Source organism: Eumetopias jubatus, unplaced genomic scaffold (genome assembly GCF_037043125.1).
Source record: "Eumetopias jubatus isolate StellerSeaLion01/CBP00866 unplaced genomic scaffold, mEumJub1_p1.0 scaffold_1, whole genome shotgun sequence".
NCBI lineage: Eukaryota > Metazoa > Chordata > Mammalia > Carnivora > Otariidae > Eumetopias > Eumetopias jubatus.
In genome coordinates, this window is record NW_028274807.1 from 132,488,510 (window position 1) to 132,508,074 (window position 19,565).

A 19,565-nucleotide genomic window follows, 5' to 3' on the forward strand; every position below is an offset into this window, starting at 1 on the left:
AAGGTCATGGCAGGAGCTCCTACAAAGTAACCCCAATGCTGGGGGCGGGGTGGTGGTTGTCCCCCTCTGGGTTCTCTGTTTCCGCCGGAGAAACTGGAGGCTTGGGAGAGACCTCTGCATGGTGCTGCACTGTCTTGGGGGAGGGACAATTCTGTCAACATGTAGCTGCTTCTCTTGTCCCTTCTAATGCAATCTGCCTTGGTCTCTGTGGTGCAGGAGGGTGCTTGTGCCTCACCCCCATGTTCTAATATTCTCTCAGGGGTGTCTTGTTCTTGAATAGTTCTTCTTGTGAAGGGAGAAGAGTCAGGAACAACCTATTTTGCCATCCTGGTGGTGTCACTTCCCTGGACCCTTTGATTGGGTACCAGACATTGTAAATTTTATCTTGTGGGATGCTGATATATTTGTGTTCTTAGAAAGACCCTTGAGCTTTGTTCTAAGACAGAGTTAAGTTACTTAGAAACAGTTTGGTCCTTTCTGGTTTTGCTTTTAATAATTGCAAGGCAGAACCAGTGTAGGGTTTAGTCATGGGTTAATTATCTACTGATAATTATCAGTAGATAATTAACTGAGGAAAGATCCTTCTGAGTGCTATATTCAATGCCCTGTAAATCTTGAGGTTTCCAATCTGCCTGATGGGCACAGGCATTGTTCTTACCCCTAGGTGTTCACTGGGCACTGGTACCTCTAATTGTCTGGGGTGATTCTTTCTTTGGCCTCAGGTAGTTTCCTCACATATACACACTGATCTGTATTCAGCTGAGTATTTAAGGGGGGATACTCTGTAGATATCTGTGGTGCTCTCTCTGTGCACCTCTTTACTGTCTGTCTCCTCAGACTCTCACCTCAATCTCCTCAAATCAAGGTGTCAGCTCTAATCTTGGTGCTCCCTCTCTGGATATGCCCAGGAAACTTCAGTAAGGTAGTAGGTGGAGCAACATAGGCTTCACTTCACATGTTTCTCACATTTCAAGGATCAATATCCTTCATTACCTGATGATCCAATGGCTTAAAAACCATTGCTTCATATATTTTTGTCTAATTTTTGGTTATTTCTGGTGAAAGAGTAAATCGGTTCTTTTTTCTCCATCCTGGCCAGAAGCAGATTTTTCTCATTACTTGATTTTTTTTTTTTTCCCTCACACTGGGTTCTTTAAGATCAGAATAGAAAAGTAAAATCTTCTAGGGAACTCCCAAACACTTCAGGTATGCAGCATAGGTATTTAACAATTAAACAGAACGGTAGGCCCGTCTCAATTTCAGTTCATTAATTTGCTAAAGAAAAAGAGGGATCTGTATGAAATTCACAACTCAGATTGCCATGTTAGCCCCTGTGTCAGGAGGCTTGAGAGCTGAGCTCTGGAGAAACAAAATCCCTGACAGTTGTTGATGTTTTTGTAATAGGAGACTTCTGTTATTTTAGCAAACAGAAAGACTGCATAAAAATGTCAAAAAGAAACTACTTTTGAAGAAAAAAATAGAAAGTGACTCACTAAAAGGAACCTATTGGGGATAATTACCCAGAGCCTGTGGTAGATCGGGAGGGCTGATTTAAAGTTATTGTTTTTGCAAATTCTGCAAAAAACAAAAACCAAAGATTTTTTTTCCTGGCTCTGCGAGTAGTGGAAAAATTCCTCCTACAGCCGTAATCTCATGTAAACTGCTCACGTGGATTTTTCTCTCTGACTTTCTCAAAACTCCTTTTCTCTAAGACAGAGCACTATTGGCTTATGACAAAATATTAAAAACTATCACTTGAAATAGTGTTTTGATTGTTGATTTGCCATCTGGTAATATATTATAGGGACTTCAGTTTGTTGGTTTCCTGCCGCCCTGGGTCAGCAAAGCCTGAACTTTCTCATCTGACACCTGTTCAACTCTGAGGATGCTGATTAACTCATGGTGGAAAGGTATCAATTTCACAACTTAGACTTCTGCATTCCTGAAATGCCCTTCTCATGGGAGACATTAGATGAGCTTTGAATTAATTGAGGTAACTAAATATTCAATCCTTTGGATACCATTACATTATCTTTCATTCAAAAAAAAATTTCTTCTTATTTGAACTTTATCACCAATAAAAATATATTTAAAGATTTAATTCAGTTAATAATACCTCAAGAATTACCATATTATCTTTGAATGATATCTGTGCCTTTCTGGCCACCCATATACTAGCTGTTCTTAATTTATATAAATATACCTTAACTAAAATTCAACCATTCAGTTTAAAATTGAGAGATCTTTGTTGAAAGAAAATTTCAAATATAATTTGAATAGATTTAACAACAAAAAAGGTTAAATATAAACACTAAATGCAAATAAATATGGGATAGTTGACTGGCTTGTTACCATTTTGGAAATGATTCTGTCTACTGATACTTGAAAGTTTCCAGGTCATGGTTCACGTTAAGTTCTGATAACTGCTGTCATGTTACCTCCTCTATATTTCCTTTGAGTGTGAACACCCTGGGTTGCCAAAGTTGTAATCAGATAAATACTGAGCACAGTGTTATGAAGCATAATTCCCACTAGAGAAGCTCTGGAAGCTCATGTAAGTTATTCTACTTTAGAGTTATCCCACCTAAGGAGTAAGGGAGTGACAGCATTTATTTATACTCCAACATTCCTGAGATATTGCTTGAGAGTTGCTCCTGGAGGCATGAATTCCAGTAACTTCCAACCTGTTGGACACATGGTAGAGTGAGTTCCATTAATAGGAGGACACCCTCAGCAAAGAGTTGCTAATGGTAGGAGCTGGAAGTTGGGCCAAGGACAAACAGATACTAACAGGGAGGTGATGTGGGAGAGGCTCTGATACCATATGCTATAAAACTGCACCCAAGAGAAAAGGTAGGACATTCAGGACAAATGAGTGTTTATTTTTTAAAAAATTCCAGAACAGTACTTGATCTCTTGTGTCAGTTGGGGTAGGGTTGGTTATGCTGCAGTTAAAAAGTGACCAAGTGTTAGTGGCTCAGTGCCACAAAAGTTTATTTTTCACTTATGGTTGTCGGGGGGGGGGACCTCTGTGGATTGTGTTAATTCAAAAGGCCCAAGTTGGTGGAAAGCCACTACCTCAAACTTGGCCAATGATGTATCAGAGGGAAAAGTAAGGCCTTGCACTGGCAATTAAATAGCCTGACCAGGGTGATCTGTGTCAACTTCCATTTACAAATGATTACGCAGAACTAGTTACATGGCCCCAACCTGCTATAGTTGGGTATGTGCCATCTACCATGTATCTGGAAGAAGAAAGAAACAGATGATTAATGACTTCCACATACCAAGACTAACAATAATTTCAGACTGATCAATGACTTCAATGAAAAAGTGGCATTAGAGGAATAGAGGAAAACCCAGTGAGTTTTGTGTACATTCGAAGTGATTTTTAAGTAACCTACAAAACCCAGAAATTGCAAGGGAAAGAGACTGACACATTTAAATGCATAAAAATTTTAAAAGTTTGATACAACAAAAAATACCATAAAAAATAAAGAGTCAAAAGTCCCCAAAAAATGTTTTAACAGAGCAGAGTAGGTGCTAATCTTCTTAATATATGAAGAACTCAATAAGAGAAATTTTATACCCAGAAGAAAAATAAGCATGGAAACTGGCAATTCACAAGTAATGGCATTCATGTGGCCCGTGACATACAAAATAAAATAAAAACACTGCTTTTTAGTCATCATTTGAGCAAAACTGCAAGGGTATAATGAGACTCAAGCATTCTCATACACTCGAAAGGAGTGCAAACACGTTCAACCACTAATTTTATTTGTATTTTTGACCATATCTACTCACATTTTAAATGCACATCCTCTTTGACCTAGTAATTTTTTATCTAGGATTTTAATGTAGAGATAAACTTGAACAGATGCATCTAAATTTATGTACGAATATGTTCAATGGGACAATATTTGTACTGACTACCCTGAAAAAAACCAAATATCCCTAAATCAGAGGTTATTTAAATGAATTACAGTACATACTTGTAATGGACTATTATATAGCCACTGAAAGGCATGAAGTAGATTTCTTTGGACTAATCTGGAAAGTCTAGAATGGGTTATTAATGAAATATAGGATAGCAAAAAAAATGTAATGTGGTCCCATTTGTGTATGTCTTGTGTACGCATAGGAAATTTATAAAAGAATACAGGAGTGATTGCTAAGAGTGATACCATGTATGCAGAGTTACCAGGGCTCCAGAGAGGTAGGCAGGGGCTGTAGTGTTTATTTCTTGGCTAAGAACTCTTATTGTTCCTCCTTTTTATAAAGTCACACCCTTCTCTCTCACTCAAGTCATATGTTTTGGGCAGGTTATTTATCACTGTGACTGCAGATAGGAGCATAGTGCCCAAGCCTGGTCAAATGGCCCATCCAATTCCACCAGCCACACTAATGTGTCAGGGACATTATGAGTTACAAGCTGGTCAAGTCAGAGTCAGTCTTGGCACTTGTTTGTGAGATGCTGAGAGTGTAAACTCTTTTTTTCTGGATGTGTGTCTGGAAAAATGTACATTGGAACAGCTGTGCCATCTGAATATTATGATAGATGAAACAAAGCATAAGGAAGAAGCAGAGCTTATATATTCAGAGTAAGATCCATGGACATTTCAGTTAAATAAGAAACAAATTAATATAGAGATAAAAGATAAAATAAGCCTTTTTTTTTTTTTTTACCTTAAGCACCTTTGAATTAGGATCTGAGATGGGTTTTTCTTTTCCTTAATATCCTTCCATTCAGTTTGAATCAACATATGTCACTTTTGTAGTTAAATGTATTTTATAAATAAGATGATTTTATAAATAAATAAATACTTTTAAAAGACATGTACCCTAGAAAGCTTGGTTACATAACTAAGATATTTCTAAATGTAACACAAAACAGCTGTTAAAAAAATAATGAGGTTGATCTAGGTGTATTCATGTGGAAAAAAGCTCCAGAAGTGGCAGAAAAACTCAGGTTCCAGACAACCACGTAGAATCCATTTCCATTTCTGTAAAAGGAAAACTATTCTTATGTGCATTGAAATTCTGAAAGGTATGCAGCAAATTAAATAATTGTTTCAAAGTATTGAGTTACGGGAGCAAAGTTCACTTCCTACTTTATATGCTAATGTTTGGAAATAGTTTATCCCCTGCCTTAGGTGATAAAGTCTTCAAGTACCAGGTTCCTGTCATCTCTGAAGATAATCTCTAGCTCACTTTGCTCATATTAGGTAACAAATAAATGTTTGTGGAGTGAATGAATATGAAAAGAGGAAAAAAGAAAATGAATTAAGAAGGGGATTTTACCTCAGAATAAGGAATGTTCTACAAGTCTTCTGTGCCTGCCAGGGGCACATTTCAAATAAGTCACAAGACCCCAGAGCAGACCACAGTTCTACTTGGTCCTTTGCAGATGAAGTTATTCTGAGAACAAGAAACAATTTATGTTTTGTTGCTAGAGATTTCTTTCACAGGGCTGGTTATCGGTCAGGATAAATTAGGGCTATGCCCTAGTAAAAACTCCAAAATCTCCGTGGCTTAAAACAACAAAAATTTATTTCGTGTGCATGCCACATTTCCCAAACAAATTAGCAATGCGACTCTCCTCATTATAGTCACTCGTGAACCCAGGTGGATGGAGGCAACATCTCAAAATGTGAATCCAGGATCACAGCGGAAACAGAGAGGAGCCATGGAGAACTTGTGCAATGTTCTTCAAGCTGCCGCCTGGAAGTGATGAGGCTCGTACATCCTTCTGTTTCACTGGCCCATGCGAGTGGCATCACTACACCTCACTTCAAGGAGACAGGGTAGTGCAATCTGACCGCATGCATATTCTGAGGAATGGTGGGTGGGATTTATTTCCGTGGAAAATCACCCACATTTAGGTATTTTTCAACATCCTCCTTTGGTCTGGGGTCTCATGAGGCCTATTTCTTATGTTTGTATCACAGTCCTTTGTCATAAACTGTTTCCCAGAACACATTCTTTCTCTTACTCCATCCATACCCAACAGTGGAGAGAGAGACAGACAGAGACAGAGAGACAGAGAGACGCTGCCTGAGCCAAGCGGCTACTTGGTTCTTCTACTCCTGTTCTTACCACATAAGCTTTATAATACATTCTATACTCTTAGGTGACCATACTTGAGGTTCTATTGATTTCTTGACCTTAATGAGATAAAGAGAGCACATTTTACCTCTTAGCAGTGGGTTAACAATTTTCTTCAAAATAAAAATTCTCTTGACTTTTTAATTGTTATTTGCAGCAAATACAAAGCAAGCTGGTACATCGCCATGTTCCTTGAGGTGAGTGTTGGGGAGGGGCTCAATAAATATTAAGGGGTGAGAATGGTTGCCATGATTAAAATTAGTGAGTAAATGTTTACATTTGAAAAAGTAGATCTTGTTTCATGAGCTCTGAGTAATAAGAGCTCAAATTTCTTTTAGTTATCATGCATGATATAAAATATATAATCTATTGTGAAACGGGCTGCCCTAAATACACTGCACTGTTATCTTTACTGCCTAATTTGAAGTCTAGCATATATAAGCTCCATGCTCATTTTTGGCATTATTCTAACATTATTTTTAAAAGAATATTTTTTGTTTGTTTTGTTTATAGCAGCGATGTCCTTCTATATATTTTCTGCTCAAATGTCACTTATTTATAATAAAGCAACTTAAAGTTCCATTGCTAAATTCACACCTTTAGTAGGAATAAATTTGAAGTGACCTTGGTAAACACAAGTGGAAGCAAAAAAACAGAGTATTATATTCTCCAAGAATAAATTTAACACTGTGTATTCCAATCAGAAATAACAGGCCATTTTCAACCACGGCAGAAATGACTAAGGCTTCACTTGGGAAAGCAAGCTAATCTTTTGCAATGATATTTAACTGCAAGGAATTTATTTGTCTAACAGCACAGGAATGATTGATTAAATTATGATGTCATTATAAAAGAATATTATATTTATAAGTAATTTAAACTATGGGACAGTGGAAAAGGCAAGAAATACACAAATTGTCAGTCTGAAACAAGATGCGTAGGAGAACATTCAGAACATTGTAAAAAGGATGATCTTTGGTTGCTAGGATCAGAGGTGATTTTTATAATGTTATTCTCTTTCTTATAAGCTTAAAAACTTTGTCAAATACATTGGGACAATAAAATTCACTAATTTTATAGTTAGGAAAATGTAAACTTTCTCTATCTCAAATCCCAAGAATTTGTCGTTGCTATTGTTGGTTTCACCTGCAGTAGGTCAGATATTTATTGCATTCAGTTCTAGGTTTTTGAGCCAAGAAAGATCGTCAGAAGAAGAAAGAAGATAGTAGAAAAGAAACGAAGATGACTCAAAGTTTGGGAAATATGAGTCAAGACTCTTAGACCAGCAGAGAGCTGGCTGGGTGGCATTTAGGTATATGACAGATTCTTGCACAGAGCATGATGGTGATCAAGGACATATCATCATTCAATCCTCAATTCCTAAATAATTTTTAAAAATAAGTGAAGTGGGGGTGCCCGGGTGGTTCAGTCGGTTAAGTGCCTGCCTTTGGCTCAGGTCATGATCCCAGGGTCCTGGGATGGAACCCTGTGTCAGGCTCCCTGCTAAAAAGGGAGTCTGCTTCTTCCTCTCCCTTTGCTCGTCCCCTCTACTTGTGCATGCTCTCTCTCTCTCAAAAAAATAAATAATTAAAAAAATAAAAAAAAATAAGTGAATGAATGGCCAGTTATTATACATCTTCCCTGAGGCAATAAGAAAAAAAAAATTAAAACTATAGAAAAAGCAGTCTACATTTGGTATAGGTGACAACATAGATTTATTTAAAATATAGAAGAGTATAGTACTATATTGGCTCCTTCTAGAAAGGGGAGGGCTAGGTAGTGAAAGGGAAAATTGGGGTGCTAATTAAGTATGATCTCACAAAGACCTGATTCTGAGGTTCCTTAAGGAAGGGCCACAAAGACCCAACCCGAAGCAATAAGGTTTCTAAGCCTGGTAAATTGATGTATAATGATAAAGTGACTGATTCTGAACTGTGGGATATTAGTATTTTGGATGCAATTGTTATTTCAGAAAGTTAAGCATCACCTGTGTAAAGCACTTCAGCTAATCTAGAGAATGTCTGAGGTTAAATGATTATAATTTACAAACACCTCTGCAGAGAAACAGGGTCTTGGTTAAATACCTTTGATCTACTAATGTTGGACCAAAAATGACTGATTATTCAATGTGAATTGAGTATCCACAGAGAGCTAATTTTCTTTCTGCAGGTCTATCAGCGATATCAGCAATATTCATATCTTCACGGAGCATACTATCTATGGTACATGCACACACTAACACACACATAGTTGATCCTCATTATTTGCGGATTCTATATTTGCAAATTTGCCTACTTGCTAAAATTTATCTGTAACCTCAAACTCAGTCCTTGTGGCGTGTTCACAGTCATTTGTGGACATGCAATTTCTTGTCACCGGACGTGCACCTTCCCAGCTAAGGTTGAGCAGGGCAACATTCTGTCTTCTTGTTCAGTTCTCATACTGTAAACAAGTAGTCTTTTCATGGTCTGTTTGGTGCCACATTTTTTTTTTTTTGGCAATGTTGGTGATTTTGCTATTTAAAATGGCGCCCAAACACAGCTTAAGCACTGAAGTGCTGTCTAACTTTCCCAAGAGCAAGAAGGCTATGATGTCCCTTATGAAGAAAATTTTGTGTTAGATAAGCTTTATTCAGGCATGAGTTCTAGTGCTGTTGGCCATGAGTTCAATCTTTAGGATTCAACAGTATATATTAAAGAAGATGTTCTTAAGCAGAAACATACATAAAAATGAGGTTATGTACTGATTGGTTGATGAAAATGTTGTGACCAGCACCTTGCAGGAAACTAATCCTGTATTTCCCCTACTAAAGCTTGTGGCTCAACCATGATCTCTGGTTGCATTCTTATCTTCTGTATCCTTCTGAACCTCAAAGTCTTCTTAGGGTTTTTTTTGCCCCCTTTCAGCTTTTGGGGCTCAGAAAATCTTGGTTACTTTCTTTGTACCAGCCTTAACTAATATCAGGCTTCAGCAAGTTGCCTATGAGAATACATCTGCGGATTGGTTCTTGTTATTCTATAAGGCTTGAGTGTTCCCTAACTTGGCACTAGTTATGAAGATACTAGTCTGCTCTGAAAACTATAAGAAATAGATTAACATAAATAAAAGAGAATGGCAATAAGAAGTACTGGCTAGGATGCAAAGCAACTGGAATTCTAATACTTTGCTGGTGGGAATGAAAAATGGTTCGGTCAGATTGGAAAACAGTTTGGCAGTCTCTCATTAAATTAAACTGACACTTATCATATGACCCAACATTTCCACTTCTAAGTATTTGTCCAAAAGAAATAAAAATGTTATCTATCAAAGACTCATATGCAGACATTCGTGGCAGCTTTATTCATAGTTGTCCCAAATTGGAAATAACCCAAATATCCATCCACTGATGAATGGACAAACAAATTGTGGTATATAGATACAATGGAATACTACTCAGCAACCAAAGGGAACAAAATACATTCTACCAAGCAACACTATAGATGAATCTCAAAAACATTAAAAGTAGTTCAGATCCAAGATATTACCTACTGAATGATTCCCTTTATGTGAAACTAGAGAAGACCAATCATATTTAAACAAACAGAAGTCAGTACAGTAGTTCCCTTGGGCAAGGGGTGTTGGTGTGGTTGGCCGGGAAGGAGGCAAGAGAACTTTCTGAGGTGAAGGAAAAGTTACCTCTCTTCATAGTTGCATGGGTTAATAAATAAGTCAAAACTCATCAAAATGTACACTTAAAATGGGTACATTTTAGTGTATGTCAATTGTATATCAATAAAGTTGCTGAAAAGTAAACAGATTAGAAGCTCAATTTACTTCTTTATTGACTTTGGGGTCTTTTGGTCCTCCTGTTCCTGGAAAAAATGCATGAATGCCTTCGACTTTTGGAATTAGAGCAGGGTTTTGAACTACAAAGGAAAACCGAAGTTAGCATCTTCAAATTTTGTACCCTTTATTCTGATGAAAGATAAAGAGGTAATATGAGAAGAGACCCCTTTCCAAAGGTAAGATATAAGATAAAAGTTCTAAATAGAGGCATTCATTAGTCATCCAAGATGTGCCAAGCCAGTGAAATGTTGGGAGTGCATCATTGAGTAAGACATTTGACTACAAGTCTCATGACTACGAGGGCTTGCCTATCTGTTCAATGTTGTATGTTTCCAGCCTAGCACTATATGCTTCATACATGCTTATTGAATATGTTGCATGAAGACATATTCCCTCTTGTTATGGATATTGAAGTCTACTGTAAGAGGAAGGCATTGATTTATGTCATTTTAATAGAAAAATAATTGCTGGATGATAACACATTCAGTGTTATGGTTATAGAGAGGAGGAACAACTAGCCCAAACTAGAGTTTCTGGAAAAGCTTTATGGAGGGGATGGCATCTATACTGAGGAAAATGAACATAAGGAAAGCAGAAGAGAAAAAGTGGAATACACCAGGCAGAAAAATAGCTTATGTGGGACACAGAGTTTCTTTCACTCATTCAGGGAACATTTGCTGAGCAGCTATTATGTACTAGATACCATTATAGATTCAGAAGAATGAAGATGAACTTGGCAGAAAATAATCTCTGCCATCACCGAGCTTATATTCTTGTGGGGGAGACAAATAATTTTTTAAAAACTTACTTAAATATAGAGTGGTATTGATAAGAGATATAAAGGTCATCAGGAGGGAATGAAGCAGAATATGGACCATAGAAAGAGATGGAAGTTTATGTAGGGTTGTCACAGAAGGACTCTTTCATGAGGGCCCTGAAGGAAGTTATAGACTAAGCCATGTGGGTATGGAGAAGAGCTTTTAAGGAAGATGTGACAGCCATGAGGCAGGGCATGCTTGGCATGGTCATGAAGGGTAGGGAGGCCATGTGGCTGGAGAAGAGTAAGCAAAGGGGAGAGTGAAAGGAGATGAGGTCTGAGAAGTAATCAGTTCAAGGTAGCAGACCATATAAGACATTATGAACCATTGTAAAGAATCTGGATTATACCTAAGGAAAATGGGAAAAGATTGGATAAAAGATATGATGTGACTGACATTGAAAATTATCACCATGGCTTATTGTGGGAGAATAGACTGCAGGGAACAAGGGTGGAAGCAGGGACACAATTAGGAGGCTATCACAGTAATCTGGGTGACAGACAGTAAATTTCAGAAACAGATTGATTGCAGGAAAGATGCTGTAAAGTGGTAAGATTCCAAATAAATTCTGAAGGTAGAGTTGATAGGAGTTCCTGCTGGATTGGATTTGGTGGTATGAAAAGAATAGAAATGTCAAGAATAATTCCAAGGAGACAGCAAACAACACAAGGCATGAGGAAATGCAAGAAATCTGTTGTTGGAAAAAAATAAAGGGTAAGACAAAGTTATAGTGGGATTCTGCTACAAAAATGAATAGAAAGAAGCCATGGAGAGCCTTGTGCATTTAGTAGAGGCATTTTGTTGGAAATGGGAAATCTTTGGAGGGGTTTCAGCAAGGGAATGGTGTGCACAGATAGTGGATTTCAATGACATTAGTGTCTAGATGGAATTCAGAGATAATAAAACTGGAAGTAGAGAGGCTGGTTAGGAGGCTCTCATAATGGTCTAGCCAAAGGTGATGGGACCTAACTTAAATAGAAGTTATGAAAGTGTGGAGAAGGGAATGGATTTGGGGAGATAGTTAAGAGATATAAAAATGGGACTGCCAATTGATTGGATGTGGAGGACGAGAGAGAGAGAGAGAGAGAGAGGAGTCTAAATTGACTCTTAGGTTCAGGCATGGATGACTGAAAACACAATCACAGCATTAAGATGAATCAGAAATATAGGAGGAGTATAGGGATAGGTTTTTGAAAAAGAGTGATGGGTCAGTGTTGGATCTGTTGAGTTTGCATTTCCTGGCTGTATCAAAGTGGATAGACTAAGAAGGAGGTTGGATATATGAACCTAAAACTCAGGGGAGTTCAAGTGTCAAAGCAATGGAGGTCTAAGATAGCAAATAGTGCAAGACTTGCTCTTTTGGTTTCTATGTAATAAGTAGAAATGACCAGGAGGAGCCTTTCCAAATAACTTACAGGACTATTGAACGTCATAGAAACATTCCAATATGACATTATTCCATCTATCTGGATCCAACTTGCATGTTCCTTTGGAGAAGGGGTATAAAGGCATATTATCTTAACTACAGCATGTATGCCCAGAATAATCCACTAGATACCTTGTAGGGATGGATGTTCTCTTTGTCCCTGGAAGCATGAGGGAAGTTAAGAGAGAAGAGGGACAATGTGCATGTTGCCTTGGGAGAAGTGCCATAGAGGTATAACAGCTCCATATTAGGAAATTTCTTTTTTCATGATTAGCTTCCCTATAGACGATATTATTCCTAAAGTTGTTAGAATGTGCTGTATACAACTCTTATATGTTGATCCTAGATATAATTACCATATATGTTAACTTTACTACCCCTGCTTACCTGGCTATGGGTTATACAGATATGCAACTTAGACAAGTCTAATAGGTTGGCACTGATATGGTTTGGTGGCCGTCACTGAGACTTAAGAATCACGATCAATACAGTCTACAACTGGACATGATGATTTTGTGGTTCTCATCAAATGGTTGGTGATAACCTAGGAAAAGCCTAGAAGGGAAAGAATAGAGGCAAGACTGAAATCTGGGGGATACCACTATTTGAGAGCAAGGCAGAACAGGAAAAGCTTATGAAGGAGATTAAGATGGAATGATTAGGAAAAGAAGAGAAGAAGCAGGGAGAGTGTTGACAAGACCAACAAGGGCCAAGAGAGCCGGCCCCTGCTTGCCTCTCTAGAACCTTCTACGACTTCTCTTCTGGACACTCAGCTGAAGACACCCTGGTCTTCTTGCCATGAGGTATGATTAATCCTATCTCTGAGACTTTGTACCTGCTATTTTCTTTTCTTCTATATCTATGCAAGCCTGATTCATTCTAATCACTCAAGTCTCAGCGTATATAAGTCACCTCTTCAGAGAAATTTTTCCTGATAACCCTAAATAAAAACACTTCCCGTGGATCAGGAGCTGAAGAAGGCCTTCACAGAGCTTCAAACCAAAGTTATTGACACTCAACAGAAGGTGAAGCTTGCAGACATACAGATTGAACAGCTAAACAGAATGAAAAAGCATGCACATCTTATAGATACAGAGATCATGACTTTGGTAGATGAGACTCACATGTATGAAGGTGTAGGAAGAATGTTTATTCTTCAGTCCAAGGAGGTAATTCACAATCAACTGTTAGAGAAACAGAAAATAGCAGAAGAAAAAATTAAAGAATTAGAACAGAAGAAATCCTTCCTGGAGCAGAGTGTGAAGGAAGCGGAGGACAGCACCCGGGAGATGCTGATGGCACGAAGGGCACAGTAGGAAATCTCTAGCAGAAGCTTCCTGCTCCCTCCCATTCCTGGCAAGGGCAGAGGGGCCCATGTGGGGAAAGCATCCTCTCTTCTGCCCTGATGGACTTTTTATTTGGATAATCTGGTGACCCTATGTTTTCTACTTCACCCTGATCCCTTTTCAGATCCCAATTCTGGGTTTTTTATCCTGGCTCTGTCTACCACCCCTGCCCAGAACACTCTTCTCCTCTGGGGGTGAGTCACCAACTCCCAGGGGGGGGGGAGCTGGGAGCCAGGACAGAGGGGAGCTCTGCCCAAGCCTATCACTAGTTATGCTGCTTAGACCAATAAAAAGCATCTGTTCCCCCCCGCCAGAAAAAAAAGAAAAAAACACAAAAAACAAGCAAACACTTGTCACAATCTGAACTTATTTAATTCATATATTTCTTTTTTTATTGCCTTTTTTGTATACACCAGAATGTTGACACAATAAGAGCCAGAATCTTGTCTTTCTTCCTTGTAGAGGTATTCCCAGGGCCTAGGGCAGTACCTACCACATAGTAGATGGTCAGTCACTATTTATTGAATGATCAAATGTTTCAAGTCAAGGAGCAAAGTGCAAGAAGAAATTTAAGAAGACTGAATGAGCAGCAATGTGAAATACAGGAGAAAGATCTAATAAAATTAAGAGGTATCCATTGGATTTGACGTAATCTTTGTCCTCAATTAGCTTTTGTTGATGGCACAAAGCATAGACCCTAGAAATGAACAAGGCATTTAAAAGCAGCATACCATGATATGATGTAAATGGCACATGAGTGTGGAGGCATCGAATGAGTGACATTATAAATACTTTTTAATTTACTCCCAGCATAAAAGCTCAGAGGTTTACTTTGCTCTAGTCTTAAGCCACCCACTCACCACTCTGGGAACCAGGAAAATGGTGCTATTATTGAGCATTGTTTGAAGCGATGCCTTTGGTGCCTGTTGGCTTACAAATATTTCAGTCATGTCTGTTTTCAAGAGGGTGAAGTGCAACTGTTTCAGCTTTTATTACTTTAAGGTTATGTGGTGACTGTTGATCATATTTGTCAGCTGTAAAATTTTGATCAGCTTCATTTTAGAAAGAGATCAGTCACAGAATTTTGTGATCATCAATATGAAAGGGAAGTTTTTGCATTAGAAACAGTTACTTGAACATTATTATTCAGCTGGATAGTGGGTTTTGATTACTTAAATATGTCAGTTTTTTTATAGAGCTTAACAGATATTCCATCTGCCTTTATAAATTATTTAATGTTACAGATTTTACATTATGGGTGACTGCATGGGCGGGGATGGGAGCAGGAAAATCTGGTCCTCAATGTCATTTGCCCATATAGGCAACTTTGAAGATATCCATTGTGTTATATGATCCTCAGTGATCTCTGTCCACAGTGGCTGTGGCATTCATTGTCTCATCTGGACCTCCGCTGTTAGTTTACTTGGGTCACCGAAGACATGCCTACTTCCAGTACGCACAGTCACTTCCGGTCCACTGGTTCTCCTCTTCCCACTTCTGAGCCACAGTGACCAAAGCCAGTCATCTTACTTCTCGTCTGCCACACTGCAGAGTGGGAAATTCTGATGTTCTACCTGCTCAAATGTACACAGCAGTCACTTTTTCTCTTGGGTTTTGTCTCCTTTGGCTTAACCTAGATTCTACAAACTTCTCAGGGATTTTGTCCCCTGCCTTGGGCTTAACCTAGCAGCATGGACAGTGACACTCTTTTAGGAGGATGTTGAAGTCTGTGCTAGGATTGCATATCCTTTGCTCCTACCTTCATAACATTCAGGGAATGTTGTTTTCTAAATTGGCCATGGGGACCTAGGGCAAGCTGTGTACTTTGTCATGATATCTTATCCTATATCTTTTGCTAGATCATGACTCTTTCCTCTCCTCTACCTCACTGTTTAGGCTTTTGAATCAAAGAGCTGGGAAGTAACGATTTCTTTGTTTTCTTGGTGTCATATCCTTTCTCTGAAACAATTATATAGAAATAGCCTAGGTGACTGAACAGTGTGTAAACAAAAGACATGGTAAGAGACCACTTGGGGTGTGTGGATGGGATCATGCTGGCTAATATTTTAACATTATTATTCTATCACTCAATTAAATGTCAACTTTTTATTTAAAAATAAGAGCTCTATGTAGTCAAATCATGTAATTTCCATTTCAATGCCTCATGCTCTCCATGCACTAACAAGGAGATTAGTAAGAATTCAATGGGAAAATTAAGGTAGTAAGGTACCAGAATAGATACTAGAGAACCTTTAATTCTTGGATTTTTTTCTGATTCCATCACTGAGTTATTCTTTGTGTTTTGGGTGTGTGAATGTTTGCAGTACTGATCTAATCTGTCATCCACCCTCTCTGAAGAAATGATGAGTACATAAAGTAAACAAGGGTACTTATTTGGTGAATTTCACTCTCAAACTCCCCTGGCCTCCTCACTCTTCAAAAGCTCTGAAATCTTAACCCTCAAGACATAACACACACATACATGTATATACATACACATGGATACAGACACACATATGTTGGAGTATCATTTGGGTTAGCAAACTCCTCTTTTGGAGTGCAAAAGCAACCCTTTACTCAATAGTGGTTTCTTTCCAAAGGAGTCTGGATTTGGAGGTTGAAAGAAAGAAGAAAAACAGAGGAAAAAGGAAAAAAAATAAAGCTCTTTATCGACATGAATCCAATTTCTGCTCTCCTTTGTCCATCATTTCATCTCCTCCTCTCCCTTTACTACAAGAACTCTATTTACACTACACTTGGATAACTCTGGAAACTGGGCTGAAAACAGTTTGCAAAGCTGGCAAGGTGGCGGACAGTTAGAGAATTATGGAGATCTGGAGAACGGAAAGGAGTTGAGGGATGATGACAGGTTGGAAAATGATGGAGAGCTGGGAAACTTGAGGTTGTTTGTTTTGATTTTTAGAGAATAACATGTTTCAGTGAAGAAGTCATGGGACTCTGTGGTTGAGTTTGGACAAAACCCCAAATCCTAGAGATCCAACGTTTAGGTGAGATTGGCCTCCAAGATTAAAGTTGGTGGCCCTTGGAAGCCCTGGGAGAAGAAGGCTCTGAGCTCCTAGAGTAAATTAGTAAACTAATTACCATGCTTCTCATTAAGGCCTTAGTACAGAGGTTATTAAATTGTTAGTAAATTATGGCATGTAGCTTTATAATGCACTTAAATCATCTCTGCAAAACCGTGTTGTATGTTCTTGATGATATCCTCCTTGATGGCAGTGGTGGTACTTTTTATTTCTCAGGATCTTTCTACCACACTTCATATGATCTTTGGCTCACAGAAAACACTTCAGGCATGCTAATTAACACTTCTTTCCACTGAAATGTAGGTTCTTCTTTCTCCCTGAATTATTTCTAATGTATGTACTTTCTCTGAGAAGATTGTGAACTTATTGAAGGCAGGGATCAGGCTTCCTACTTACTTTCCTTTTCCTATCATGCTAGCAGAGTGGTAGGCCCAGAGGGGAGCTCATTTAATACTTGCTGATGAATTGAATTATTGACTCAAAATTTCCTTGAGGTTCTGACGGTAGGATATTAAATCTTTAGTCTGTCTAATGAAACAAAAAACTGACTATAGAATAACAAAGCACCTCTAGATTTCTTAATGGTCCTGGCAATTTCGCTAACAAGGATCTTGCATTCATCGGACTTACTTTGCTGTTGGCAACAAAAACTTTATTCAAATTAGCTTTCACAAAATGAATGAACAGATGAATGTAATAAAATTACATTTATTCAATGATATAATTGACAAGTCCAGGATCTTGCTGAGCTGATGTACATCTGTATCTGAGATATCCAGTGATGTCAGTTCAACCAGTTCTGTCTGTCTTCTTTGCTAGTCTGCTTTCCTTCATGTTAACACAGACTTCGCCCTCATGGTGGTCCTGATAGCTCAGGTTTCCTTCTTACCTTTCTAGAAAGTCCCAGAGCTGACACTAGATCTCTCTAGTAGCCTGACTAGGGTCATCCACAAGGACCTGAACCAGTCATTCTGGCTGAGGGGATGTGATATTGGAATTATCCAGGTCTATGTCACATGCTCATCCCAGAACCAAATGGTGAGCTTAACTAGACTCCAGGTAACACTGGGGGAAGGTTCTTTTCCCAATAAAAAATTAAAGCATTGTTTCCAAAAGAAGTGTAGGCAGCAGTGTAGGCAAAAGCCATAGCTATCTACTAGAATTCCTCTTTTTAGTTTTTCCCAAATGAAGCTCATGTTTGAGTATATTTGTCTACTAAAAATGCTTTATGTCATAATTCATTTCTTCATTGCCTATTCCTCAAATAAATTAATCTTTCTTTCATGACACAGGATTTAGCCAATATAATTAGAGACCAAAACCCCCCCAAAACCCTGCAAAACCCAGATGCTGTAGAATTCATGTGTGATTTCTCTTGGACATTTTGACAAATTGTGAATAGTTCTATGACCTTCAATTCTGCTCCTACCTCCTCTGTCATCTTAGAAGACTCGGTTGGACACAGCTGCTAAAGTTTGTTTTAGTACAGAATTTTTCAGACCTAACTGGTACATCAAGATCACCAGCGGTCATTAGGGAATGCTGATGCTCAGGCCCCGTGCCCAGAGGTTCTTATTTAGTGAATCTGGAGAAGGAATTAGGCATTGGGAGGTTTTTCTTGCAAACACTCTAGTGAGTTTAATGGGCAGTCAGAATTGGGGAACTTTGGAGAACTTGCTACATTTGCAGCTACCTTAAGGGGCTCTGTGAATCAGGAATCAGAAACAATGAACACAGTTGTACCTGACATAGTTGCAGACTGCAACTACAAACAGCTGTACCATTCACTCCAGGTGTACCTTTCCCCCTGCCCATCACACCTTTGCAAAAACCAGCAAAGCAACTATAAAAACCGTAGAGAAGTTCACAGAAACATTGACACCAAAGATGTGTTTTTCCTTTTGCTCATGTGCTACTTTTCTTTTCACATTTATAAACAGTGACTGGTTTACATTTTTGGCAGGGTTCTGCTTCTGAGTTAATATGCATTGTAAGTGCCAGTTAAACAAAGTTTTCCCAAGAACTTTAGCATTGTTTGTGGTTTAGAGGTCACTCATAATGGCTTAAAGAGTCTTAGCTGGAGTTTTGATCTTGCATTTTTTGCTTTTCCCGCCGAGTGCTACTATTTTTTCTTAATTAATTAAATACTTTCCTCCAAAAAAGTACAAGCTGTACCATGAACAATTCTGCCATCTGATGTAATCTGTACATGCCTCCATTTTAAAGAAGTTTAGGAAGAAACGAACAATGAAGTAGAGTCCATCAATATTGGTACTGAAAAGGGGACAGGAAGTTGATGTAGGGCAGAATCCACAGAAAATTTAGAAAACCATTAAATATATGTGATGTCTAAACATGGAGGTCGCAGTAGTACCTCATCAAAACACGTTTCTGCTCTGGTGTGATGAGAACATTTGGTATGACTATAGCTCCAGGAAATGAATGATCTGAGGATGTAGGAAAAATCAGATTTAAAATATCTATTTCATTCTTTCCATAGATCATCAAAATATTGTCATTATTTTTGCACAGAAACAACCTTTCTCAGATTTTCCTCTCAGCTGCCCCTAAAATATCTGATTTGGGGTTTAGAAAATCAGAATAACACAAAAATAGAACAAACAAGGCTTGCAGGGAAATGTAATTAGTAAAATTCAGGAGCAACCCTGTTTTCACTTCAGAGAGACCACTGAAATGTCTTATCATAGACTGAGAGCATTATAGAAAATTAACAGCCTCGAGTAAATGAAACTATATTTGAATCTTCCTAATATCGCAGTTCAAACTCCACAACCTAGCACAGTCAACATTCTAGTCCATTTCATATAGCCTGACTTGAGTCAGAGGGAAATTTAACTCTTGAAGTTGTTGGGTAAACTGAAAGATAACCCAAGAATTTGCTAATTGTTTCTGGTGTGAATTTTATTACTTTTGGTCAAATACAGAACAAGATTTAGATGGGAAGAAGGAGATATGGTGTCTAAAATAATTTATGACAATT

General features: G+C 38.3%; 1 protein-coding gene and 1 pseudogene across 12 annotated transcripts in view; both read left to right on the forward strand.

Annotated features, from left to right (window-relative positions):
* LOC114205552 (uncharacterized) overlaps positions 1 to 19,565 on the forward strand; it is a 126,486-nt gene that overhangs the window by 78,090 nt on the left and 28,831 nt on the right. For 8 of the 12 annotated variants that reach the window (XM_088026362.1, XM_088026348.1, XM_088026365.1 and 5 more), the window contains 3 exons: positions 1,805 to 1,993; positions 5,610 to 5,804; positions 6,263 to 6,302. In XM_088026362.1, coding sequence (XP_087882488.1) covers positions 5,765 to 5,804; positions 6,263 to 6,302 — 80 coding nt within the window. In that variant the 5' untranslated portion in view covers positions 1,805 to 1,993; positions 5,610 to 5,764. The remainder of the gene's footprint in view (positions 1 to 1,804; positions 1,994 to 5,609; positions 5,805 to 6,262; positions 6,303 to 19,565) is intronic. The other 4 variants (XM_088026359.1, XM_088026357.1, XM_088026363.1 and 1 more) reach the window with 4 other exon arrangements.
* LOC114205551 (prefoldin subunit 1 pseudogene) lies at positions 13,131 to 13,591 on the forward strand (annotated as a pseudogene).